Genomic DNA, 27,966 nt, shown 5'->3' with positions numbered 1-27,966 from the left:
CTCCCCCAGCGCTTCCGGGTCAGGAGGCGGCGTTTCCGGTGCCGAGGGAAGATGGCGGCGACGGTGCGGATCCAGAGTGACTGGAACCAGGTGCTGAGGTGGGAGCCGGCCCCTCCCCCCCCCCGGAATGACTCCCGCGGTACCCTCCCCAGAGACCCCCCCCCCGGGGAGCGACCCCCCTCCCGCTCCTGGGCGGCGACCCCCAACTCTCCCCCGCCCCCGAGACCCCCCTTCACCCCCGGCAGCGACACTTCCTACGCCGGAGCCCTTCTGTCCTGGGGGCGGCCCCCCGTTCCGCCGCCCTACAGCCGCCCCCCTCTCCTTATTCTCCCTCTGTGCTTCCTGGCTGCCCTGTCCCCTCCCCGGTGCTGCTGGTCCTGTCCGCAGCTAACAGGCCCTTTGTGCCTCTCTGCAGGAGGAACGAAGGTGAAGCCTGGCTGAGCTGTAGGAGCCCAGGTGAGTGGCGACTCCCCGGCTTCAGCATCCCTCTCCTGCCACTGGAAGAGACTTCCTGGCTCTGAGCTGGGTGTTGCACGTAACATGATGCATCATACATGGAGCTGGGGGGGCCATGTAGGGGTGTGTCTTCTCCCCGTGAAGCACTTTACCTGACCTGGAAAATGGGAATGTGTGGGTGGTGAGATCTCCAGCCTGGAATGACACCCCCACCAAGCTCTCTGCAGCCAGATTTCACCTCTTGCCCTGCCCTTTGTTCTGTGTTCCGGGAGAGTGGCCCCAAAGGAAGACTGTATAAACACCTGGAGTCCTGTCCTGACCCAAGAAACTCAGAGCTGGGTGTCTGGATGCACACATGAAGCCCTCCTGCTCTCCTTCAGGGGAGTTGGAGCTGGGGTGAACCACAGCATGTTTCTGCTGAGCTCTTAAGAATAAATCTTAGAGAGGGAAAACCGCTGTTACATCAGAGTTTGCACCCATAGTGTAGTCCTTTTGGTTCATTCAAGGTACAAATTTACAATTGGTCAGTTGAGCCTGTAGTTTAGGTGTGTACCTGGATTTCTCTTCATTGCTTACCTCACATAGCGGCATCCGCAAGTAATGCTGTCTAGTGGCAATAACTTGACCTCCATTATACATGCCTTTGTCATCTCTCATCTGGTCTACAGTAGTGCAATATACCTGGACACGAAACCATCAACTCTTAGAAAATGTCAGGTAGTACAGAAGGCTTCAGGACACTTCCTCATCAACACGGGCAACTGCAAGCCCACTGCATCTGTCCTCCATTCTTTGCATTTTCTGTCTATAGAATATGGGATCAAGTACAAGATCTTGGTCCGTATCTTCAAGGTCTAGGCCTTGGATATCTAAAAGCCTAAAGTTCAGGGATGAAGAGAGTAGTCAACAACTCTGCTTTTCTGACACAATGGAACTTTCTACCATAAGAGTGAAGCTCATATATGTACGGGACTGTGCTTTCCCAGGGGCTGGTCTCAGATTGTGGAATAAACTCCCCCAGAAACTAAGGACTATTACAAACCTGCCCACCTTCTATTTCAAATGTCGTGTATGCTGCTTTGATCTGCCATTTCTAACATAAACTCACAGCAGCATGTATGATTTATAAGTAAAAAATCCTAATAAACCACAGCCCTGTACTGCACATGCTTTTCCTGGTGAAAGGAAGTGAGAGAGAATGAATCACATGTAATAAGTGTTAGTTACATCACTTCATGCAGTCTGGAGAGTGATCAGCTATGACGGTGAGAGGTGGGTAATATAAGAACTTACTTTAGAATGGGACCCTTAAGAATGTTTCTCCCTCCCACCCCATGTTCATATTGCTCTTCCATAGCACCCTCCAATTTGTCAATACCTTAGTTGGAACATACCCAGAACTGATCATGGTGTTCCAGGTTTGGTCACATTGTGTCTTTATAGAGAACAGCTATTGCCTTTTGTGATATGATGTGATGCTGCTTTGTATGCAGCCTGAACTCATAACCTTCTCCTTGTTGCCACACTTGTCTTATTTGCTGTCTGGCTTCACTCTTGCATCTCTGAACATTATCTGTTTTGTGGAGTTTTCCAAGCAGAATCCTGTTTTATTTTTTGCCTGTGTCCAGGCCCTTTTTGTTAGGTCAGTGTTTACTCTTGTGTCCAGCTCCTCCTAGTTTAATGTCATCTGCAAACTTCAGGCCATATGACATCGTTCCTATCTAAGCTAAAGTGAATTAATTTTTCCAAGTAAGTGTTCCTGACATACTATCAACTGCTTTGGTTAAATTAAAATATATCTACTGCATTCTTTTAATCTACTAACTTTGTGATTCAAAAAAGCATTTAAGCTTGTCTGGTCAAATTTATTCTTTACTAACCCGTCAGACCATTTGAGTTAAGCAAAAGCTCCCATTCTTACTCTCCTTGTTCACCTGTTATGATCCGTGAATTCTAAACCTTCCTCTCTGCCTGATACACAGGGCATATCAATCATGTTCATGAATTTTCTCCCAGATATATTCAGTGCCTTTGTCCCATTGAATCTCACTTAGTGATTGAATGTTTAATTTAAAAAAAAAAAAACCTCATAAAGGAAGATTAGATTTTGGATCTGAATAGGCTGCCTGTGTATCACTGAAATTGCTGAAGGCCAAAAATAAATACAGGATTATAGTTACATGTGAAGTGTGTAAAATGCTAAATCATCATTTTCTCTGATCTTTAATATGTCTTTGTACTGCAGGGAAACCTACTTTGTATGGCAGCCTGACATGCCAGGGAGTAGGCTCAGATGGGATTCCAGAGATCTCAGCCTCTGAAGGATTTGTTGTAAATGAAATAACCAAGGTACTCTTATTTCAGTGTATTTGTATGTTTGAAGGGTCAGCAAGTAGCTACTACTCAAAATTAAAATGCTACAGTCATTCACTACTGAGATGCCAGCCACACAGTGTGCTGTTCCATGTACTGCCTTATGATCTGAACCTTCGCATAGAAAGTGCTTAACAATATTTCCTGATTAGACATAGTAACTGCACCACTTGAATTTAGTTGCACGTGGTGGGTTTTGGACCAATATCTTCTAGACATGAAAAGAGGCCATCAAACTTTTTTCATTTAAAATCTTTAATCTTAAAATATGATCTTAAAAGTGAAAGGCCAAGTACTTTGTCCACTGAGGTGTACTGGCACTTAGCTACTACTATGAGGAATGCTCTCTAAATATACTGAAGTTTGGTGGTGTGTGACCAGGTTGTGGATTCTATATCTTCTGTGGCTTGATGGATCTTGATCCCTGGCTGTGCTTGCTGCTATCCTCCAGTCAGATTAATCTGTATTTGAAGCATGCATGGAAAGAAAACCGTTTGATGAAAATGCAACTTCAAGCTTTAGTAAGAGTCATTCATCAGGTTTTCCTATAGACTGAAGTCACTTGCACTTTATGCACAAATCATGACTGTCCTTAAATCAGAGCCTGTTGTATCTTCATATGTCAGCAATTGCTTTGCAAAGCCACCTACATGGCTTTATCTGCAATTTTACTGTAAATATGGATTGGTTAGATACATAACTGCGTAAAAACAAAATCTGGAGGCTTTCTCTTATTTCACTGATCCAGATCCAATGTCCAATATTGAGAGGTGCTAGTTGAGGATACTCAACACCTTTCATGATCAAGATTTTAAATGTACTAGGTTTTACTAATCAAGAAATATTTTTGTCTGCCAGTTCCACAGATTAAGCCAGGAATCTGAAAATCCAGATGTGCTTTTTCTGCTTTTTATGTCATTGATGACAAAAATCCTCCAACTGGAAGTCAGCTGATGTTTCTGGTGCATAAAGCAGAACAAAAAGTCATAGTGGTTGTCAGACTGGCTCAGGCCAGTGGTCCATCTAGCCCCATATTTTGTCTCCAACAGTAGCCAGTAGTGGCTGTTTCAGAGGACGGTGCAAGAAACCCTGCAGTAGGCAGTGATGAGGTAAATTGATCACATCAGGCGTGTTCTCCTATAACTGACTTGCCTCTGCAATACTAATGGGAACAAGCACGTTTTTGAGTCAGTAAAATGAGTAGATAGGCGGTAAAGGGATAGTAAAGATTGTTTTCCATCTGTACATGAACGTAAGACGACTGTAAATGTTATAGTTCTGTACAATTAATTCTAACAATATTGTAATCTTTTTCCGTCCCCTCCTTTAGAAAAGCATACTTGTTTCTTGCCCTCATGAAAATGTTTCCACAAAATTTTTGGCACCATACACAAGCTTTTGCAGAATTCATCAAAAAAGCGTAAGTAATCTTGCTGAGTGATTAGAGATACACAGAGCTGAATGTTAATAACATTCTTTGTCTGTCTGTAATTGTTGCAGACCAGTTAAGCAAATGGAGTAAAACATGCCTTTGCATAGAAACTTAGCAAAAAACTATTCTAATCAGGTTGGAATTAAGTTAGTATTTCCACTTTCTAGCTTTAAACTTGGTCTCTCCAGTTCATTAAAGGGGTGGTGTATGAAAACAATCCAAAGTAAATTCTGCAATCCTTTGGGCAGCTTAAAATAGAGATTCCCTTTAGTTACATGGAAGAATAGGGTGCTGTTGCATTTTGCTGTTTTTTGGGTCACCTGTAAATCTAATCTAATTGTGGTTAAATTCCATCCAACACCCCTAAAAAATACATGAAGCAGTCACATATGATACAGAGAGGCATTTGGTTTTCTTGGTAAAAATCTCTGGAAACTTTGGTCCCTGGAATCCTTCTCGAGATCCAATTCTACTGTGACAGCTACAAGGAACTGGCCAGTTATAATGAAGAAGGAAAAAACAAACTTTCCAGTGACGTAGAACCATCAAGTATCAGAGGGGTAGCCGTGTTAGTCTGGATCTGTGAAAGCTGCAAAGAGTGCTGTGGCACCTTATAAACTAACAGACATATTGGAGCATAAGCTTTCGTGGGTGAATACCCACTTCTTCAGATGCATGTAGTGGAAATTTCCAGAGGCAGGCATACATATATTTATTTATTTATGCCTTCCTCTGGAAATTTCCACTACATGCATCTGAAGAAAAGCTTATACTCCAGTACGTCTGTTAGTCTATAAGGTGCTATGGCTCTTTGCCGCTTTCGTAGAACCATCAGATTTTCACTTTCCCTATTGTTACATTACATTAATATGCAACCAAACTCAAATAATGTCATCAGGGCAGGGGCCATGTCTTCCTGTATGCTTATTTGTACAGTGCTTCGCACAAAGGGGCTCTGGTCCTAACAGCGGTCTCAGGTACTGTAGTTGTACTCAATCATAAATAATAGGAGAGCATTGCTCTTTGACAACTGGATACTTCACCTCTTTGACAGGAGCAGTTCTGTGGGTCAGCAGAGTGCCGCTGGATTTACTGCAATAATTCCTGAAGTAACTACAACAATGGCACTACATTCACCCTACACAGTGACCATGCTACTCCATATCCCTTCCTTCAATAACTGGGCTCCAAAAATATCACTTTTGGCCTACTTTCCCATGGATGCAGCATGGCCTAGTGGTTAAAGGACAAGACTGAATCAGGCAACAAGCATTTGGTTTTTGACTAGGCCACAGTTCCTGTGTGACCATTGGGAAAGTCACTTCACCTCGGTGCCTTGTTTTGTGTGTCAGTAAAAGGAGAGATTGAGATGCTTTATTTTTTGTTCTAGTAGCACTCAGAGACCCCAGTGAGAACAGGGGACCAATGTGACAGGTCCTGTACAAACATACGGGGTGACATGGTACCTGCCCAAAATGTGGGAAGGATGCCCTTCTCCCACAGTCTCCTCTGGCTGGCTCTTGTTTTCTCTGTTTTCCTCTATCCTGCACTTTAGCTCCAGTCTCTGCTCACTCCAGTCCCCCAGCAGCTTCCATCATAAAGGGAAAAGATGGGTGAATTACAGCAGAAATCATTACAACACTAGAGAGCATGACAGGCTGGGCTAGGGGGCTAGGAATGGTATGGAGCTCTTCAACTCTAGGTCTCTAATTCAAGGCCAGACCAAGCTTGTCGTGGCAAAGCTGCTGAATTGGTGGCTGTTTGTCCTAGAGAAAATGAACTTGGCCTTTCTAGTGTCTATGGTGTAACAGCTGTACATAATCCCCTTGTTGGCAGACTCAGCAGAGAGGCTAGGGTTGAATGGTTTATGAATAATGAGTTACTTTCACCCCTTAAAGTTACCCTCCAGCTCCGGGGCTAGGTGTGAGGGCAGGGCAGTGTGGGTTAGGTCACACTACTGCTGCCTGTACTGTGTCTGCTCTGTGGATAAACAGAGGACTCCTCACTTTCCTGGGCTTCCAGTCCATCTCCTTGCCCCAGCTTTGTTCTTTATTTAAACATAATTCTTATTTTTGTGGGATATTTCTGCTTTTTAATTTGCTCCTCCCCCTCCTCTACTCCCATATAGTACCTGCACCTCCCTGTTCTGCAGTCTCTATTTTGGGGAGCTGCTCACATTCTTAAGTGACATGGCAAAGCTGAATTTCATCTGGGACTTTCATTTTGGCATTGGAAAGGAGCACATGGCTGGAAACATCAGCCTTTGGTTTGGCTGACTATCTAACTCTACATAAAGCTTACCCAAAGAAACTAAAAAACGTCTATCCCAAATGAAACCTGTTCTGCCACAGAAGGTAGAAGAGCAGAAACCTGTACACTCTGCGAGGGACTTGGCTATACAGATCTAACTTACTTGTGAGGTGCTTAGATACTATGATAATAGGTGCTATAGAAAATGCTATAGTAGAAGCTGAAAAATAAATGTTCTCCATCTCTTTGTGAAAATACATGTTGATGCACAGTATGTTTGGGTAAAGTAGCATTTTCACATCTCTACAACGGAGTATTAAAAGAAAGTGAGATTGTGTTAAGACAGGTTTCAGAGTAACAGCCGTGTTAGTCTGTATTTGCAAAAAGAAAAGGAGTACTTGTGGCACCTTAGAGACTAACCAATTTATTTGAGCATGAGCTTTCGTGAGCTACAGCTTACTTCATCGGATGCATACCGTGGAAACTGCAGCAGACATTATATACACCCAGAGATCATGAAACAATACCTCCTCCCACCCCACTGTCCTGCTGGTAATAGCTTATCTAAAGTGATCATCAAGTTGGGCCATTTCCAGCACAAATCCAGGTTTTCTCACCCTCCGCCCACGCCCCCCCCAAACAAACTCACTCTCCTGCTGGTAATAGCCCATCCAAAGTGACCACTCTCTTCACAATGTGTATGATAATCAAGGTGGGCCATTTCCTGCACAAATCCAGGTTCTCTCACCCCCTCACCCCCCTCCAAAAACCACATACACAAACTCACTCTCCTGCTGGTAATAGCTTATCCAAAGTGACCACTCTCCCTACAATGTGCATGGTAATCAAGGTGGGCCATTTCCAGCACAAATCCAGGCTTTCTCACCCCCCCCCCACCCCCCCGGAAACACACACAAACTCACTCTCCTGCTGGCAATAGCTCATCCAAACTGACCACTCTCCAAGTTTAAATCCAAGTTTAACCAGAACATCTGGGGGGGGGAGGGGTAGGAAAAAACAAGGGGAAATAGGCTACCTCACATAATGACTTAGCCACTCCCAGTCTCTATTTAAGCCTAAATTAATAGTATCCAATTTGCAAATGAATTCCAATTCAGCAGTTTCTCGCTGGAGTCTGGATTTGAAGTTTTTTTGTTGTAAGATAGCGACCTTCATGTCTGTGATTGCGTGACCAGAGAGATTGAAGTGTTCTCCGACTGGTTTATGAATGTTATAATTCTTGACATCTGATTTGTGTCCATTTATTCTTTTACGTAGAGACTGTCCAGTTTGACCAATGTAAACGGCAGAGGGGCATTGCTGGCACATGATGGCATATATCACATTGGTGGATGTGCAGGTGAACGAGCCTCTGATAGTGTGGCTGATGTTATTAGGCCCTGTGATGGTGTCCCCTGAATAGATATGTGGGCACAGTTGGCAACGGGCTTTGTTGCAAGGATAGGTTCCTGGGTTAGTGGTTCTGTTGTGTGGTATGTGGTTGTTGGTGAGTATTTGCTTCAGGTTGCAGGGCTGTCTGTAGGCATCTGATGAAGTGAGCTGTAGCTCACAAAAGCTCATGCTCAAATAAATTGGTTAGTCTCTAAGGTGCCACAAGTACTCCTTTTCTTTTTGCGAAGACAGACTAACACGGCTGTTTCTCTGAAACCTGTGCTTTGAGTGTTACTGAATGAGGGTGATGGGCTGCAGATTGCTGGCTCTGGAAAACAGACTGCGGTAAATGTCTATTATTAGGTAGGTGAGTTTCAAGCAGATACACTATAAGCTACAGTTATCACTTCTACCTCTGCATCTGGGTCTGAGTTAACGCACATTACCTCAGCCTGCTTATTGATCCCTTGTTAGTTTCTGAATTAGTCAAACATTAACACTGTGCCTTTTAGTGTCTGCTGAGAGTGCTTTGCAATTTCTAATCCTTTCATTGTGAGGTAGTGTATTACTGCTGAGAGGATTGGAATTGTTTGTGAAGTTATTCTGTTGTCGTCTTACATTTCTGTGATCAAATCGTGCTAAATTATTGTCTGATTTGACTTGTGTTTTCAGTGAATAGCCCCAGCCAGCAGAGCTCTTATATGAGTTTTAAGTAGTTTTAAACACAAAAGCAATCCACAAATTCACTTTTTTCTTTAAAATGGGTAATGGAGTACTGTTGGTGTGCAGCCATGTCACCCCTAGCTGTGGTCTTGCTTGTCAGAGCTCATGAGCTAAACAGAGTTTGGCTTGGTCATTGCTTGGATAGGAAACCAGGGAAAACGTGGTGGCAAATCGTTAGGTGGCATTCTTCATTCTGAGTTGGTATCGAATTGATGCCTCAGTATGATGCCACTAGATGAGCTTTTCTTTTAGATAAGACATAAAACCTGAGTGCTGACTACTTGTGAGTAGTAAGGATCCCATATCCTTTTCTACTGGGATGCTGGAGCGAAGGCCTTACTCTATCAGAGTTCCAGGTTGAGTAATTATGTTCTGTTTTCCTTCAGCTGAAGACTATTCTTACAGTTTTGTCCTTAACTGTTCACTGTTGATACAATCTGTTACCCAGCTGTCATATTCCACCCCAGGAGTAGCTGTACTTTATCAGTGGGCGAAGTGATATGATTACACAATGCCTTACAAAATTACTTCATCCACAACTAAAATGCAGCCCCCTTCAGAGTAGAAGAAATCTATTTACCAGATCACAGCAGTGATGCACAATATTTTAGGGAAAGAGAAATTTGTGAAAGGATATAAGGCAAATGTTTGCTGTCACAAAAAGTGGTAAATTGTGTGGGAGTCAGTTTATCTACTTAATGAGGATGAAGTCAGCCCTACTAGAATTTAAGGCTGTGGCTGCTGGGTGTCTGAGTATTTCAAACCTGATCTTTTGCAGGTTTGGATCTGTTTTCCTATGCTCGCAAACACAATGCCCTTTCATGGCACTGGGAGTTAAACAGAAGAGGCTACGCTTAGGTACCATATAGCGTAAGGAAGGGAATATTGTCCAGTAATGAGAGCAAAGGTCTGCGTCAGGGTTCTAGTCTAAGCTCTGCTACTGACTGTTATTTTGAGCCAGTTGCGTAACCTCATTACTTCAGTTTCTTATTTGCAAAAAGGGGCTTATGCCTACAGTCTAGAAAAATCCTGGCCTCTGTTCAACCCAGGGCAACCAAAAACTTGGTCTTGCCAATTGAAATGTAATTATTGCTATCTATACATGCTGCTGACCTGCCCTTCAAAATCCACTCCATCTCCTTGCCCAGGCAGAATTCTGAGCTGAGCCAGAGGAAAAATTTAGCAAAGCCTCTGCTTGTAAATGCCACCAAATTGTAAGAAATCGAGGTTAATCAAGTCAGATAATCCAGTCAGTCAATAGGTCTGAAGCCTGGGTTCAGGTCAGATCATACCAGCAGCTTGTCCTTGAGGGAGAGACACAGAATGTCTGTCTGTATAATACAACTTAATCAGAAAACACTCATTTAAGCTACCTACTCCCTTCTGTCAAGCCCCCTTCCCTCCCAAAAGGGAGACAACCCTTTTTTCTGGTTAGACTAAATGAGAAAGCCAAGACCTTGTTAAACATATTCTTAACATTTCTCGATGAGTGCCTCCTAACATCTGAGACCAATGTCTGTAAAAGGTCTTGAGGTCCTCAAATGAAAGGTGCTTTGTATGTGGAAAGTATTATCAGACCAGAATTGTTCAGTTATGCATGTGAAGTGATTGACTATGATTGCTCAGGTGCTATGGTGAAATCTGCAATATCTATCTCTATATAGGTGTTATTACTGAATGCTTTGGTTAGCAGGTCTCCTTCAATGCAAAATTCCCTTGCGGGAGTGAGCAAAATAAGCATGTGTTCGTAGGGTCACACAAAATGCTCAAACTATTTGGTGCTGTCTTTCCAAACAGATACTCTGCATTGATATTTCCAGTGGCGGGGGCCTTGGCGTCTCTTCCAGCACCGATGGAACCATGAAAGTCTGGCAGGCGGCTAATGGAGAAATAAGAGTAAGAACTTTGGCTCTATCTTTGGGTTCTTATACATTTCTTTGTCTCAAGTTCATAGATTATAGTGTCCCGGCCCTAGCTTTGGCTCCTAACTAATAGTGACTGTGCACTGAGGTCCAGTGTGGTTACGGTGTTCTCCTTTGAGTGAGACGTTAGCGTAAATTTCACTTCTGAGGTCAAAGATCTAATAGACTGTGGCATAATCTCCCAAGGGAAGTGATGCTCAGAGGCTATGATGATGAGTGCCAATATTAAAACATGTTTCAGAGTAACAGCCCTGTTAGTCTGTGTTCGCAAAAAGAAAAGGAGTACTTGTGGCATCTTAGAGACTAACCAATTTATTTGAGCATGAGCTTTCGTGAGCTACAGCTCACTTCATCGGATGCATACCGTGGAAACTGCAGCAGACATTATATACACACAGAGACCATGAAACAATACCTCCTCCCGCCCCACTGTCCTGCTGGTAATAGCTTATCTAAAGTGATCATCAAGTTGGGCCATTTCCAGCACAAATCCAGGTTTTCTCACGTGAGAAAACCTGGATTTGTGCTGGAAATGGCCCAACTTGATGATCACTTTAGATAAGCTATTACCAGCAGGACAGTGGGGCGGGAGGAGGTATTGTTTCATGGTCTCTGTGTGTATATAATGTCTGCTGCAGTTTCCACGGTATGCATCCGATGAAGTGAGCTGTAGCTCACGAAAGCTCATGCTCAAATAAATTGGTTAGTCTCTAAGATGCCACAAGTACTCCTTTTCTTTTTGCAAATATTAAAACATGGAGGCATAGTTAAAAGTGATGGTAGCTACGGCGCAATTGTTCACTGTCTGCTTTTGAACTTATCCCACTGTAGAAGATTAGCTGTGTTCGTGGGGGATTTGACCATGTCCACGATTTAGGTAAAAACACTGTGTGCTTTCTAGTACTGAATAACTTAATACAGGATGGCATCGGGGTGATAACAGTGGAACTAGCATGCAGTTCTTTGTTTTTCCAGAGACTATTGGAAGGCCATGTGTATGATGTGAATTGTTGCAGGTTTTTCCCGTCGGGCCTTGTGGTTCTGAGTGGGGGAATGGATGCCCAGCTAAAGATCTGGTCAGCAGAAGATGCCAGCTGTGTAGTAACGTTTAAAGGTCACAAAGGAGGTACACAAACTAGCCTTTAAAATGCTTAATCCGCTGCCTATATAATTACATCACAGCAGAGGGCTAAAGTTCAAGCATCAGCCTATTACATTTTTGTGCTGTGCATTAACATTAGATGCTTCAAATCTCTTCTTCAGACTCCCTGCATTTGTATATAAAACACAGACAAAAACAGCTGCTATTCTAAACACCTGAAGTTGTTCTTGTCGGGTAGCATTTTATTCCTTCTCTGTACAGTTGGCTGTCGAACTCCTTGCTGTCCTAAATAGGCTGATATCCCCTGGTTATATGGATTACACTGAAAATTCCTTCCATTATAAATGGTTATTCAGCATTAATCAAGACATTCAGATAATAAAGGTTGTACCGCTGTTGCTTCAGATGATCTGTTATTTTTCAAATGTCCAGCAATGTTGTAGGTGCCTCATAAAACAAGTAAAGACACTGTTTGTGCCTCAGAGCACGAAGTCTGTTGTGTCGTGCTGAATTTAGGGGAGGGTGATTACCTGACAAGAGGGCAGGGGACAGGAATAGCAAAATAAAACCACCTCCGTGGGCCATGGTATCTATGTGGTGGGAGAAGCTCTCCCTCCAACATAGCGCTGTGCACACTGGTACTTATGTCACTCAGAGGGCTGGTTTATTCACGCCTCCGAGTGACTTAGGCTATGTCTACACTACAGCTTGAGTCAGCCTAACTTAAGTGGCATCTGTTGAAATAGTTGAGCAAAATATTAATGCAGTATCTTTCTGGACTCCTGCAGTGAACCTAGCATAATTTTCACTTGACTTTTTTTGGATTTTTAAAACGTGTAAAAGGCTTTGTGGATGTATTGCAACAATGTTGTAAATTAATCTGACAGGAAATGTAGTAGAGCTTCAATGAGAGGAAATCTAGCAGATTTCTGTTGTCTCCAAAATTGACTTAATCCGTTGTATACATTATTGGATCACAAGGAGTCTCAGTAGCTGCAGTCAGCTAGAATAATTAAATTTGGTTTCGTCTGGTTGCAGTTGACTTTTGTTTGAAAAACAGCCCTGGCATTTGAACTTTGCTTCTGTATGCAGACTGTTAATTAAACCTTGTAACTATTCAAATATACCTCTTTAAATGTTAGAAACAACAGTGATATAAAATTGTAAGGTTTCAGAGTAGGTTTTCTCTCCCCCCACCCCACTGTCCTGCTGGTAATAGCTCATCTTAAGTGATCACTCTCCTTACAATGTGTATGATAAACACCCATTTTTTCATGGTCTGTGTGTATATAAATCTCCTCACTGTATTTTCCACTTTATGCATCCGATGAAGTGAGCTGTAGCTCACGGAATCTTATGCTCAAATAAATTGGTTAGTCTCTAAGGTGCCACAAGTACTCCTTTTCTTTTTATAAAATTGTAAGGGAATGTTAACAGCTGGTAAGAAACATGCTTTTCATGTTGCTGTATCTGGAATACACAAGTATCACTGACCTGTCCAAATTCATGATGGGGTTATCTAGCTCAGGGGCCAGATTCAGTTCTGGTGTAAGCAGATGTAACTCCAGTGGGATTTCACCCAACTGGCCTACTGCCTGTGAGATTCTGGTGCTTGCCTTCCAGCTTTTTAAAGCAAGATAGGTGCTTTTTCCAACCTTGCTGTAACTTCCTCACTTCTACCCTTCTGAGAAGTTTCTTTGCTTTGGTGTAGGTATCCTGGACACAGCCATTGTGGATCGGGGAAGAAATGTCATTTCCAGTTCTAGAGATGGCACTGCCCGCCTCTGGGATTGTGGGAAATCTGCGTGCCTAGGCGTTGTTGCAGATTGTGGTTCTCCTGTGAATGGCATTGCTCTGTGCGTTGCTGACAATACAGTAAATCTGGGCTCACCTGAAAAAGCACCTAGTAAGTAATATAGAGAGGTTTTCTTTTTCCCTTAAAAAGATGTACCATGTGCAGACTCTAGGGAAAATACGTAACTGCTGTTATAGAGGGGAATCCTTCATCGCTAGGGCAGCAGTTCCATCCTCAGTGGTCTCTTCTGACAGCATAAACTCTCAAGAGGAAGGGAAGCGGGCCATCAGGGTTGCTCACTGGAGTCCTGAGAGAAGCTGAAGAATACAGTTCCTTTTCAGAGGATGATATAGACTAAAAGGTGTAGCCAATTATTTGACTACACTCCTAGTTCATTATTAAAAATGTCTGAGACCAAATAACTGAACTTAGCCAAATTTATTGTCTAAAGACAAAGCAGTAAAGTATGAAAAGCAAACATACATATCCTCCTTCTGGGAAGGAATTCTTATCTCGCAGTATGACCTTTATGTTTACACAGAAGTTGTGCTTCAAAGACAGGCATTTCAGCTAGTAGTGTTTCTAGTATGATTTTACAAGTTACAAAAGTCTGTACGAAGATCCAGCCCATCAGTTCACAACAGTTGTTGTTTTGTTCTATACTTTTCTTATCTCTGTTCTAGATACTACACTCCAAATCAGTTGGGTGTAGAGCGGCATCCCAGCCTATGCTAGGACACAACATTCATGTCTCTTAGCTTTGACAGGCTTCCCATTTTTTAATGCCAGAGCTGACTTCAGCTTTGCAAAGTGCAGTGGGATTTTTGACATGGATGAACGGAACTATAGGGAGAGTGTAATACATTTAGTTAACATAATTTCCCAACACTTATTTATTTGTGTGTGCATATTGTGACAGGGTCGAGCCAGATGGCTACAGGAGAGTGATCCTATTGGGATCCGGGAAGTGCTTCGCCTGCCCACTGCTAAAGGATCTCTTCCCTTCTCTTCCCCCCCCCCCCCCCCCGAGCTTAAGAGGGGGATCCACAGGACCTGGACACAAATGATTACAGGGGACAACTAATGAAATAACAGGGACAGGAGTGTGGTCAAAGGGTCAAACGAAGGGAACCGGATGGGGACACCGAGCAGAGAACCCCGGGCAGCGCCCACTGCTCCTCAAAGGCATCAAGGGAGTCAGTGGACGCCGCCCAGAAGAACTCTGCCCGGATAGGTGAACGGATGGAGGATCGGAAATAGGCCCCACAGTCACAGGAGACTCCATTGGCCAACCTCCTCACCCTGGTTTTATAGATGGCCATTTTAGCCAGGGCCAGGAGGAGGTTGACCAGGAGGTCCCGTGACTTTGTGGGGCCGCAGATAGGGAGTGCATAAATAAAAAGGGGAGAAGTGTAACCAAAAGCGCAACAAAATATTCGTTAGGAGCTGGAATAGGGGCTGCAGCCTGGCACACTCCAAGTATATGTGTGCCACGGTTTCCCTCACGCCGCAAAAAGGGTAGGTGTCTGGAATGGGGTGAACCGTGCCAAGTATACGCCCGTGCTCACCGCTCCATGAAGGAGTCACCAACTGATATCCCCGGCGGGCCTCGGGACCAAGGTGGAGTATAGGCTGGCCCACCGGGGCTCCTCACCCTCCAGAAGTGGCAGGAGGTCCCACCATTTTGTATCAGGGCGGGACGCAAGGGTGAGGACGTGCAGGGTGTGGAGCACGAGCATGTATAGATGTTTCCTTGGCTACAGGAGAGTGATAGAAGGCAGATATATTAGCTCCAGGTTGAGTAGGTCCCTTTTCCCTGGGTAAAGCAACAGGGAAGGTTCCAGAACAATCAGGAACTTTCTAAAAACAATTAAGACAGACAGGCTGATTAGAACACCTGCAGCCAATCAAGAAGCTGTTAGAATCAATTAAGGCTGGCTAATCAGGGCACCTGAGTTTAAAAAGGACTTCACTTCAGTTTGTGGCATGTGTGTGAAGAGCTGGGAGCTAGAGGCACTAGGAGCTGAGAGTGAGAACGGGGACTGCTGGAGGACTGAGGAGTACAAGCATTATCAGACACCAGGAGGAAGGTCCTATGGTGAGGATAAAGAAGGGGTTGGGAGGAGGCCATGGGGAAGTAGCCCAGGGAGTTGTAGCTGTCGCACAGCTGTTCCAGGAGGCACTCTAGACAGCTGCATTCCACAGGGCCCTGGGCTGGAACCCGGAGTAGAGGGAGGGCCCGGGTTCCCCCCAAACCTCCCAACTCCTGGTTAGACACAGGAGGAGTTGACCTGGACTGTGGGTTCACGAAAACGGCCAAACTGAGGGCCGCCGTGAATCTCTAAGGTGAGCAAATCCGCCAATAAGCGCAAGACCCACCAAGGTAGAGGAGGAACTTCGTCACAATATCTATATATCTATAACGGGTATTATATTCATACCAAGTGCATAATACTCATTTAGTGTGGTGTATATTACATCTAACATGTATGTATTGGCTAAAATTAGCAGGAGGTTCCATTGGCTCTAGTATCTGTGTGATTATTGGTCCACCCTGCCATTCTTGGTGTTTAGGGGTATGCTTCTGCTCCACAGGGAGCTTTGTTGTGGGTTTCAGCAGGAGTAAGATTAGGCTCTATATAATTGAGGCCTTTGGAAATGAGTATATTGTCTGTTGGTACATGAATCTCCTTGCCTTTCCCTCCCTAGTTAAAAGGGTGTTTTCTTCCCCTTTCCCACCCCAAAATCATCAGACATTTTGCCACACCAAGTCCTAGTCTGAACCTCAAAGGGACCTGCTGGATTTCCATGTAGAAAGAGGTATGTCCTATGAGCATCTGGTAGAGATTTTGGTACCATCAGCATAAGCATCCCCAATTCTGTTGCCAAGATGCCTTGCATCACTGCCAATGATGATAACAATTAGAATTTTAACAGGTGAACGTGAAATTGGGACAGAAGGGAAAATCCTGCTGTTGGCTCGGGAAGACAAAAAGCTCCAAGGTGTGGGATTACAGAGCAGGCAGCCGGTAAGGATCTCATGAGACGTGTTCACTACTGTCCATTCAAAACCTCTTAGCACCTTTTGACCTATAAGATGAAATGTTAACAAGCATCTGGAACTCATTTAATGTCTGTCTGCAATACACTTTTTCTCCTGACTTCATAACATACAGGTGTGCAATGCACCAGTTCAGTACTGGAGCATGCATATCGGGAGTGTGATGCGTTGAAACCAATGCAGCGATTACACATTGAAATGAGGATATGTAGCAAATTCCATTCAGTGTATAATCATTTCTTTTTCTAAAGGAAATTAAATGCAAAGACTGCTAGTAGAAGTTCGCAATTTTTAACTACAAAATTCAGAAAATGTGGCTATTACACCTGTAAATTAAGACATAAATTTAACACTAAAGGGGCAGAGGTGTGGTAGGAGCTATAACTTTGCATTTTCTCCCTTTCATATGTTGTGTTCTAGATTTTAATCCAGAGGTTCAAAATGGTCTTTTTATCATGTGTCTAATCCCAAAATGCTTTGCAAATTATGACAGGTTTCAGAGTAACAGCCGTGTTAGTCTGTATTCGCAAAAAGTAAAGGAGGACTTGTGGCAGCTTAGAGACTAACCAATTGCTCCAATAAATTGGTTAGTCTCTAAGGTGCCACAGGTTCTCCTTTTCTTTTTGCAAATTATGCAGACAGCACCACTGAAATACAGCCTTCTCTGGGGGGGGTGTCACTGACACAGTATATAAGTAGGGGAGGTGGGGGGAGCGGCGGTGGAATTTTGGCCAAGGACACCACGGCAAACCCTAGTTTTACGAAAAGCACCCTGGAATTCTTAATGTCCACACACATTTTCCCTTGGATTTTAAGGCCTCCCCCTTTCAACTGCATGGTGATGTTTGGTTTTATATTGTAATACTAGAAAAAGAAAAACATGGGTACAATCTTTCTAAAAACTGTTGTTCCGTTTGAAAGCCCAGTGTAAAATCAGCCTAGCATAATCTTGTTAATTTGCAACCATCTCTTACATTTCATAAAAAAAAAAATCCTTCATAAAAGGATTACATTATTTTCAAAAATTCGTTGGAAAAATGTATTCAATCTGACTCACCCTCCATACAATCTATATGAGATCACTCCAAGCGATGGCTTCTTCTCTGATCAGCAACAACGAATTTGTAGTAGGTCTCATTTTTACAATAACGCCACCTTCCCCAAAATGTCCTTACTAGAGCTGCCTTATCGAGCACTTGTGCCATCTTACCAGATGGAGACCTGTGGTCTACCAACCAGTACCTTCTGCCTTCCTGTCAACTGTGGGTGGTCTGGTCTAACCAGCTGGGAGCCTGGGATTCTCTCTCACTTGCGAGACAGGCTTGGAGCAGCCCAAACTGGAATAGGAATGGGAAGTGTGTAGTAATGGCATAGCAGGGCCTATGATAGAGCCTCAAGAAGGTGGGGGCCTAGAATATGCTTGTGCCAAAAGCCAGACATACCAGTAATGACATGTGGAGAAGCAACTGGGAGTAGCTGTGCAAGACTTCTTCATAATAGCTCCATCTATGGAATGAACAAATCTCAGACTGCATCTCCCTTAATGAACTCAGTAGTTATAATCCAAATTTAACTCTTCTTTCCAAGGGTTTAAACAGTGGTCAGAATATATCCATAAACCAAGTACTGCTGCCACAGAGCAAACGCTGCCTTGACAACTCCTCTAGTTCTGTCTAGAGAGTGATTAATGTAAGCAGCAAAGGGCTAAAATACCAGTGTACTCCATAAAGCATCAAGAATGGGTTTATAAGGTCTGATGATCTTACTTGGCTTTAAATATTTGTTCTCTTACACACCAGTGACTAAATTGAGGCAGTGGATCCTCTGCACAAAATGTTAAGACTGGTAGCAATGATCTTATACAAGTACAGTCTCTGGTATTGGGACAGATGTTTGCCTTACACAGTACAGGTTCCTTTCTTGTATAGTATCTCCTGTACACACACTTCCAAAACATGGGCCAGATTTAAATCCTCTTATAGAGTTTAAATAGAGGACAGAGACTGAAGAGGTAGAGACATGGGAGAACATCTGAGTTTGGAAAAGTAATGGAGAGATGACAAATGCTGCATTGGAGAAGACTCTTCCACCAACACAGTTGTGCCTGAAACAGAGGGAGGTTGCTGCAAGATTAGCAGGGAGAGAAGTGAGATTTCTAGGCCCTGCAATGAAGGCTGGAGGAAGACCATGGAGGGTATTATATGCCCAGTATTGTCCCTGCTGTCTCTGTATGATGTGCTACCTTATCTCTCCAGGGGAATCCCAGCAGTGTTAACTATATATATTGCCAATGCTAGTGTGACAGGCTCATTCCTGGAGGCTTTCTTTGCATTATTGCCTCTGGATGTCTTGGGAAGGAGCAAAGAGCTGTTAGCCCCATGTTGCCTCTGACAGGTCGTGTATAATTGTCTGTGATAACTCACGGAAGTGACCGTATCCGTGACTTCCTAAATAAATCACTCGTTCCCTTTTCCCTGGGACTCCTATTAAGAATAAGGCTGGTGGGTTTTGTCTTTCATGCTACCTGTGAATAAACTGATATTTAAAGTCTTCTCTCCTTTCATTCCCAGGTGTTTCTCTTCGTTGGATCTGATGCATTTAACTGCTGTACCTTCCTCTCAAGCATCTATCTCCTAGCAGGGACTCAGGATGGAAATCTATATCAGCTGGATGTCAGAAATACAAAGTGAGGGGCAAGTGTGGTGAGGTGTTTAAAGCCGTGAATTCAACGTTGGTGAAAGGAGCTAAATTGACAGCCATGGTGACTGTAGAACAGGTGCAACACAAGCATCAGCAGTGCAGGAGTCCCTGGGATGCTGGCTCCTAAATTTAGCCACAGAACAGGTGTATCAGGGTCCGTTACAGTTCAGTCTTTTCCTTAGTGCCCTACCTCTGTGCTTCAGGCCTGATCTGAAGGGACTCCTGCTAGAAGTGAGAGAATAACTTGGTCTCTTTGGCCTATTCAGCCCTTGGCATCTCTACAGAGATGACCAATGAGGATGCCACTTGTGTTTGTGGTGGTTTTGTTGTAGACTCTCTTCCGCTAGGAACTGGACTGAGACTACAACACGGATTCATTTTATATAGACTGCTGAAGAATGGAATTTGTCTTGCTTTATATAGATTTTGGTTGTATGCTGTGTGCGCGCCCATCCAAAGCTTTGGATGCTCTGGACATGCACTGAAAATCGCAATAATGTAGGAGTTAAATATAAACCTGTTCAAAGCACCAGCACTTTTTCCTACCACGTCATTTTATCAGCTGTTCTACAACCAGTACAGCTTAAAACACCTTCCACCAGACGGAAATCCCATCCCCCACTGCCTCTGACAATGAGCTTAATTCTTTAGGCCTTCGATATAACATGCTTTATAAGTGGTGAATTCCACTTGCAATATGATTCTCCGTTCCAATTTAGTATTTCTGAATTGATCTACCCACTGCCAAGTGTTTCCTTTTTCTGAAAGCTCTTCATCAAGCTCGTACGTACAATGCAATGATTAACTTTGTTTATATTCGTGCCAAATGCACATTCCACTTGGGAGGTTGTCAAGATGGTACTTTCAGATGATGACACGAGAATTTAGCATTCAATTTCTGAAAAATTCCTTTTCTGTTATTGGAAAATCTCCAAGCTTTCATCTATTTCATTAAGGATAATCTCTTTAAATTCTGTACGGAGGGAATCATGGTGCATGCCTACAAACTAACTAGCATTTAGATCCCTTTATATCTTCTGGAATTGCCTTTGGAGAAATCATTGCCCTGATCTATCCACTGAAGGATAAAATATTGAGCTTTGCAGACTGGATGCATCTCTATCTTTCCAGTTTTATCCCTTGTCCATGGTGACTAACCACCAGCTTTCCAATCTCACTCTGTATAATTCATGTGACTGTAATGATTTTAATCTTTAAATAACTTTCTTGCTCTGGTCTATTTGCTTGTTCTTTATTATATTGCATATGGGCATTGTTCTGACAGTTGGGCGTATACCTTTTTGCCTGCTTGGGAATTAACTGTGAAAAATAGATCAAGTTTATTTTTAGTAAAGAATGTTATAAATAGGTGCAAGAAAACCAGACACAAAAACAAAAAAGCCTACTGATATAACTCAAGGACTATGTTGAAGTCAGGGTTTGTGAACAAGAAAATGTGGGTCTGCAAATTAATGAACCAAAATTGGTGTGTCAGAAACTAGGCCTAATTGGTAGACAAAATGAGGGGTTGGTCTGTTCTACCCACCACTCCCTTTTTGGATCCTTGAAGAAAGAAACTTTTTGGGGGAAATGAGAGAACAGGGTACTGAAGCAAGCTTCACCATCATGGCTGCCACCCTCACCATCTCCTGGGGCCCTCGGTCTTTGTTATGCTAACCTTGAGAGATGTCCTGTCCTGACCAGACCAAGGCAGAGAGAGGGACCCAGATGACATCACTATCACCATCAGCTCCAGCTGAATCGCAGTCATCACGTGGGATGAAATGGGATCAGAGCTTAACAGCAACACCTCTAGCCCATCTCAACTAATATCTCTTTTCCCCAAAGGACAGTTGTTGCCATCTTTCATATAATCTAAGAGACTGTCAAACACAAGGAGTTTTCCTTTTACAAACTCTCTCCAGCTAAAGAGAAGGGGAACAAGGGATGTTGTTAAAATGAAAGTCTTATTTAATATTTTACCTTTCAAATGCGTTGACTGTGTTTCCTTTTCTTTATCTTTAATAAGAGGTTAAAAGGATATTTAATGGTGGGTTTGCCCTGGTACTAAGAAGGCTGAGGTCTATACCAAGCCTTGTTTAACACTATTTAATGTTAAACAGTGACCAGGTTATGTTAACACCTTTGGCCCATATATTCCATCTAAATCAGTACAACAGTGTGGTCTTTGATTATAATGCTTTGACCTTGTTTCTGCTGGTTTTTCTAGGGCTCCAGTTCAGATCATTCATAGATCAGGAGCACCGGTGCTTTGTCTACTCCCTTATAGAGACGGATTTATTGCCAGCCAAGGTAGTACAAGAGTTCCTGAGGCAACAGTGTTTACTTTGCAGTGTGGTTACCTTAATCGTCATCCTCGTAAGACGCTTCTGCACATTGCTCTGCAGTGTGTGGACACGTCAGCTTCTGCTTGCGGTCCTCTGAAGCGGAGAAGAACTGTGAAAGGCACTTTATAAAACAAGGACCTGATTCTCCATTTCCTTGCTCTTCATGGAGTCTCTTACGGCTCTGCAAAATGGGTGTGTAATGCTACTGTTCTGAGTTGGGAGTGTTTCCTACCCACTTTGCAGAGGTATAAATCACTATACCAGGCTGTTCAGAAGCAGGCCTCCAGTGAATTAAGAGGATGTGATGAGTATGTTCTGACCAAAGACCAGAGCTTTTAGATCGTATCTATTTTTTTTTTTTTTTTTTTTTTAACCTCTTGACCTGTTTCCAGTCTGGTGCTGGAGGGGAGCTTCCAAAGGGCTAGCTGGAGTTGCTCTTATCTCTCCTCTTGGTTATGTTCACATCCCTCCATATGATCAGCCAACGTCTCACTGCGATCATGCAGCTCTGCTTTCTCTGTGAATTCCTGGGTTGGGGTGCAAGGTGATAGCTGGCTGTCCAAGTGACATTTTGGTCTATGCAGGAGCTGGAGATGTAATTTCCAGCTCGAGGAGGTATACCTGCACTAGCTTACTAGAAATAGGAGTGTAGCTGCAGGGGTGCAAGCGGTGGGATCATAACCAGGTGGCTAATCCCTACCGCTGTTCACATCCCCATGGCTAGGCTTCTGTTTTTAGCGTACTAGCTCGATTAGAGCTAGCGTGGACATATCTGCTTGAGCTGGAAATTACATCTTCCAGCTCAAGAGTAGACATACCCTTTGAAAACATATCCACTGCAAATGGATGACAAGTGACAATGGGAACAGTGTTAATCAGTGTTTCATTAACTTCCTAACATCTCATGTTCTTCTGTCATCATTCCGCAGTGGTCTCCCAAAACAACTGACTCTTCCATAAAGTACCCCAATCTTTTGAGCGTCTGTCTGGCCAAACTGGCAGCCCACAACTCCTATTCAAAGGACTCTGTTGGCTTTGTGTAACAAGTGCAGTTCTTCTGCAGTCTTATGATATAAAGCAGCGATTGGGCTCTGATACAAAATGGTGCCTGTATTATGCCAATCTGCGTCCGTTTGTAGTTGTGAGACTGTCTTATCTTGCAAGCAGTTCTGTGTTCCTTACCTGTTTTGTTTTTTCTAGGTGATGGAACCTGCTTTATTATTCAGCAAGATCTTGATCACGTAATTGACCTCACAGAAGCAGACTGTGACCCTGTATACAAGGTAATGGCTAGGTCTGCTCACTATTGCCCTGGGTAACAGCGAGGGGGAATGAAGGTGGCACTCTGCCATGGCCGCCATTGTCTGGTGATTTGGCAACCGGCAGAGCTGGCACCTTTTTGAGAAGTGAATTTTTAAATTTACTTTTTTATTTGAATAGTTTTAACACTTTACAAAAACCATTCCTAGCGTAATTTCTCCTCTCTCAGATGGGGAAACTGAGGCAGAGAGGTTAAGTAACTTGTCCATTGTCAGAGAGAGCTCTGATTAGAACTTAGGGGCTCCTGCCTCTGCATTCAAGTCTTATTTTAAAGGGCAATTCTATTTAGAAAAGTGACGGTAAAAATGGCACTGTTCTTACCCAGCTGAGCTGCCCACTGCGCATATTCCGAATCTCATCTGTTGATTTCAGAAATCAGAGTAAGTTTTTGCTACTCTTTATTCCCATAAACCCTGCTGAGTCAACACAGCTCTGGGGGAGAGCACTGGATTAGGATCTAGCTCCATACAGCCACAGTGTTGATGATGATGCTTAGCGCTCCTTATAACCAGGTTCCAGTTGCAAAGTATGGCTGTCAAGCGATTAAAAAAATCAATTGCTCGATTAATTGCAGTGTTAATAATAGAATACCATTTATATAAATATTTTGGTTGTTTTTCAATATATTTGAAAATGTAGATTTCAATTACAACACAGAATACAAAGTGTAGAGTGCTCACTTTATATTTATTTTTGACTACAAATATTTGCACTGTAAGAAAAAAAGAAATAGTATTTTTCAGTTCACCTCATACAAATACTGTAGTGCAATCTCTTTATCAGAAAGTTGAACTTACAAATGTAGAATTATGTACAAAAAAAACTGCATTCAAAAATAAAACAATGTAAAACTTTAGAGCCTACAAATCCACTCAGTCCTTTTTTCTTGTTCAGCCAAACGCTCAGAGAAAAAACAATTTGTTTACATTTTCAGGAGATAATGCTACCTGCTTCTTGTTCAGAGCGTCACCTGAAAGTGAGAACAGGTGTTCGCATGGCACTGTTGTAGCCATCGTCGCAAGATATTTACATGCCAGATGCCCTAAAGATTCATATGTCCTTCATACTTCAACCACCATGCCAGAGGACATGTCCGTGCTGATGATGGGTTCTTCTCGATAACAATCCAAAGCAGTGCAGACGGATGCATTTTCATTTTCATCATCTGAGTCAGATGCTACCAGCAGAAGGTTGATTTTCTTTTTTGGTGGTTTGGGTTCTGTATTTTCCGCATCACAGTGTTGCTCTTTTAAGATTCTTGAAAGCATACTCCACATCTCATCCCTCTCAGATTTTGGAAGGCACTTCAGATTCTTTAATCTTGGGTTGAGTGCTGTAGCCATCTTTAGAAATCTCACATTGGTACCCTCTTAGCATTTTGTCAAATGTGCAGCGAAAGTGTTCTTAAAATGAACAACATGTACTGAGTCGTCATCTGAGACTGCTACAACATGAAATATATGGCAGAATGCAGGTAAAATAGAGCCGGAGACATACAATTCTTCCGCAAGGAGTTCAGTCACAAATTTAATTAACGCATTATTTTTTAAGCGAGCGTCTTCAGCATGGAAGCATGTCCTCTGGAATGGCGGCCAAAGCATCAAGGGGCATATGAATGTTTAGCATATGTAGCACATAAATACCTTGCATTGCTGGCTACAAAAGTCCCATGCGAAAACCTGTTCTCACTTTCTGGTGACGTTGTAAATAAGAAGAGGGGAGCGTTATCGCCTGCAAATGTAAACAAACTAGTTTGTCTTAGTGGTTGGCTGAACGAGAAGTAGGACTGAGTGGACTTGTAGACTCTAAAGTCTTGCTTTTTGTTTTGTTTTTGAGTGCAGTTATGTAACAAAGAAAATCTATATTTGTAAATTGCACTACAGTATTTGTATGAGATGAATTGAAAAATATTGTTTCTTTTGTTTACATATATTTGCACTGTAAAAATGATAATCAAAAATAATATAAAGTAAGCAGTGTACATTTTGTATTCTGTGTTGTAATTGAAATCAATATATTTGAAAATGTATAAAAACATCCAAAAATATTTAATAAATTTCAGTTGGTATTCTGTTTAACAGTGCGATTAAAACTGCGATGAATTGTGATTAATTTTTTTAATCGCTATTAATTTTTTTGATCTAGTTACATGAGTTAACTGCAGTTAATTGACAGCCCTATTGCAAAGTCATATCTTGCCATCTGTTCCAACAGTATACCCCCTGAAGGCAGCGTAGGCCAGCATACCCAAAGGCAGAGTTTGGCCTGCAGACTTTTAACTGGTGGTGATCCGTGAGCAAAAGAAATCCATCTTCTCTCTCAGATCTGACAGAAAAGCCCATCATCTTTGAAACAATTCAAACCCCCCCAAAAAAACTTGTTTCTAAGAGTCGTTGCTGAATAACTATAAAGCATTTAGCTGTCACATTGTAGACCCCAAGCGCTGTTACAAAGTCATCTTTATAATTGCAAATCTGAAGAAAAATGGACATACCTAGTGGACCAGGAAACATGCCCAACAGTGCTGTTCAACAGGACCGCTCACGATTTACTGATGTGTCTTCTTCACTCTTCCTCCAGTTTTCCTTCAGGGAAACTGCTGCATTTTCAAATGTTCCCATTTCTCTTCAGGCTTTTGCTGAGTTCAGAATCCACTATAATATAGCATTTGGGGAAGTACATGAGCTTCTGTCAGTAGCAAACTGCCCTATCCATGGCGGTACCAGTAGGATTTCCAATTGTTAACACAGAGATACCAGATTTATTTGAGCATAAGCTTTTGTGGGCTACAGCTCACTTCATCGGATGCATAGAATGGAACATATAGTAAGAAGATTCTCCACTTTTTCATTTTCTCTGTAAGAGGCTAATCAATTAAGATGAGCTAGCTTAATATGGATATGTTTCTATTGTGAGTTGTCAAGCGCGGCTGGTCTTTCACCTTGCCAGTGGCCAGTTATTGTGATTTGTCTGCCTCATGGGAGAGGTGTGTTTTAAGGGTGGATTTAAGAGGATGGGAGTTTTTCCCTACTCATATAGGGTTGCATAGGAGAAAGCACTAAGGCACTTGTGGAAAAGCAGATGAGGACGATGTTCATGTAAGAGGTTTTATTTTTAAATAATATTTTCATTTCCCTCTTCTAGGTAGCGACATGGGAGAAACAAGTCTATACATGTTGCAGAGATGGGATGGTGAGGAGATACCAGCTTTCTGACATCTGACCACTTGTGGTGTGTGGAAAACAGATGAACTAAGAACCAAGGCTAAAATCTAGCTAGGTTTGGAACCTAGGCTAAGTAGCACTTCCCAATAAAAGCAAAGCTACCTTTCTAGGACTGTACAGTATGTATGAAGTGTATATATAAGCTTTGAGAACATTGTTGTGATAAAATCTAAGAACAAGACTGTACATAGAATTCTTGATCTTGTGCTGCTTATTACAACCAAAGTTTAGACCATTCTCTTCCAGTAAGCAGCTTATAGAAGATGTTAATGCAAGACCCTCTGTATCTGCAAATATATTTACAGAACTGTTTTCGCATTTCGCAGTGGACATTTTTGGTATTTCTAACAAGACTATGATCTTGGGGCTGGAGAGACAAGAGATGGGGAGGTGACCACACTGCAGAATTGATTGAAATAAAGGGATTGACTTTTGATCACCTCTGTCTAGAGAAGTTTGTGTATTTTCAAGACAGTTAATTTAAAAGCAAAACTACTCTGCTATGTCCATGTCACATTCAATGCCTCATAATCTTTCTTGTGACTATTCTACAACAAAAAGTGTGACTATTCTGTGAATTTAGTGAGCAGCCATGATTTGATCTCAGACTAAATTTGAGACTTCAGTTTGATCTCCACTTGAATGAAATACATATGTTCTTGTGCAGTTTAAAAATATATCCAGTTGTAGCCATTGTAGTGAAGGCCACATTAAAATTCCACCAGTTTTTGTTAAATCAGTAATTATATAGCTCTTATGGTATGGTGAAAAGCATCTTTTTGCCATAGGATTCGAATAATAATGGCAGACTATCATTTTCATCTAAATGTTAAGTCTAAGGGACAAAGGTTCAGTCCTGTGGACTCTGATCTACCCCCATAATTTGTGTGCATGTGTTTGTAAATTCCTGTGCTGTCACATGGTATTAGAGTGAACAGTGGGATAAGATTTAGGAACTCCAGAGATCTAATTCAGCTCTGCCACTGACTCACTATGTGACCTTGAGCAAATCACTTAATCTCTCTATGCCTGGTTTCCCCATCTGTAAAAAGGGGGTGATCCGTAACTACCTTTTAGCCAATCAAAATTGTCATAAGAATTTAGCCCATGTACAAAATCTACTTTCCCACCTTTTACTCCTGAAAATCTGCTAATAAAACCCACCAGCCCCAGCAGAATTTGTGATGGCTGAGTTAACGTGTGTAAAGTACTCTGAAGACAAGTAACCATTTACTTTTAAATAACTATCACAGCGCATGCCATGGTGTCAGGGAGCATTTAGGAATATAGGACTGGCTTATCAGAATACAGCAAGGCTCCATCCATACCAGTTCCCTGTTCACCTGTAAGACTTTTGTCCTCCCTCCCTCCCGATATTTGTGAAAATGAAATACCATCATGCCCCAATACTGCTAATGGGGATGATGGCACAGTGGGTGCTGAGCTGTGCATTGTTGGTAAATGAATGCACACGGGGAAGTGCGCTCGGCCCTCCCTAATGCAAGGAATACCCCACAGCGGAGCCATTCACACAGCCGCTTCAGTAGGCCAGGTGTTGGGGAGGGCTCATGGGTGAGGGCTCTGCAGAAGAAATGGAGAGGGGAAGTGAGACAAGAGAAGCAGGCCCCATGCAGGTGGGGCAGGACGGAGGTAGGGTTGCCAACCCTCCAGGATTAGCCTGGAGTCTCCAGGAGTTCAAGATACATTTTAAATTAAAAATTGTCATGTGATGAAACCTCCAGGAATCCCTCCAACCACCCCTGGCAACCCTGGGTGGAGGAAAGGGTGGGGAAAGGAGCGGGGTGGAGCTGGTGGGGGGATGGGGGCCCTGGGGCTGCAGTGTCTCTCTGAGGGGGCTCCCAAACCAT

General features: G+C 42.8%; 1 protein-coding gene across 3 annotated transcripts; it reads left to right on the top strand.

The window, feature by feature from the left end:
* Positions 1 to 26,537, top strand: PAAF1 (proteasomal ATPase associated factor 1). Of its 3 annotated transcripts, XM_073334531.1 has the most exons (12): positions 1 to 98; positions 416 to 456; positions 2,702 to 2,805; positions 4,160 to 4,249; positions 10,424 to 10,522; positions 11,524 to 11,674; positions 13,362 to 13,556; positions 16,383 to 16,474; positions 19,077 to 19,192; positions 21,437 to 21,519; positions 22,755 to 22,837; positions 26,019 to 26,537. In XM_073334531.1, the coding sequence occupies exons 1-12, from the start codon at positions 52 to 54 to the stop codon at positions 26,094 to 26,096; spliced, it is 1,179 nt and encodes a 392-aa protein (XP_073190632.1). In that variant the 5' UTR covers positions 1 to 51; the 3' UTR covers positions 26,097 to 26,537. The 3 variants fall into 3 exon arrangements, with proteins under 3 accessions (XP_073190632.1, XP_073190641.1, XP_073190650.1); XM_073334540.1 differs by lacking the exon at positions 4,160 to 4,249; XM_073334549.1 differs by lacking the exons at positions 416 to 456; positions 4,160 to 4,249 and having other exon boundaries at positions 22 to 98.
* Positions 26,538 to 27,966: the final 1,429 nt, after the last annotated feature.

This window comes from Lepidochelys kempii, chromosome 1, assembly GCF_965140285.1.
Source record: "Lepidochelys kempii isolate rLepKem1 chromosome 1, rLepKem1.hap1, whole genome shotgun sequence".
Taxonomy (NCBI): Eukaryota; Metazoa; Chordata; order Testudines; family Cheloniidae; genus Lepidochelys; species Lepidochelys kempii.
Note: the sequence above shows the minus strand (reverse complement) of the source record. Positions and strands in the feature narration are given on the sequence as shown.

Excerpts from the sequence above, each read along its gene's own strand:
- PAAF1 (XM_073334531.1), top strand. The coding sequence starts at position 52 with ATGGCGGCGACGGTGCGGATCCAGAGTGACTGGAACCAGGTGCTGAG. Across the intron at positions 457-2,701 it reads GCTGAGCTGTAGGAGCCCAG|GGAAACCTACTTTGTATGGC; the intron begins GTGAGTGGCGAC and ends TTTGTACTGCAG. Across the intron at positions 16,475-19,076 it reads GATTACAGAGCAGGCAGCCG|GTGTTTCTCTTCGTTGGATC; the intron begins GTAAGGATCTCA and ends TTTCATTCCCAG.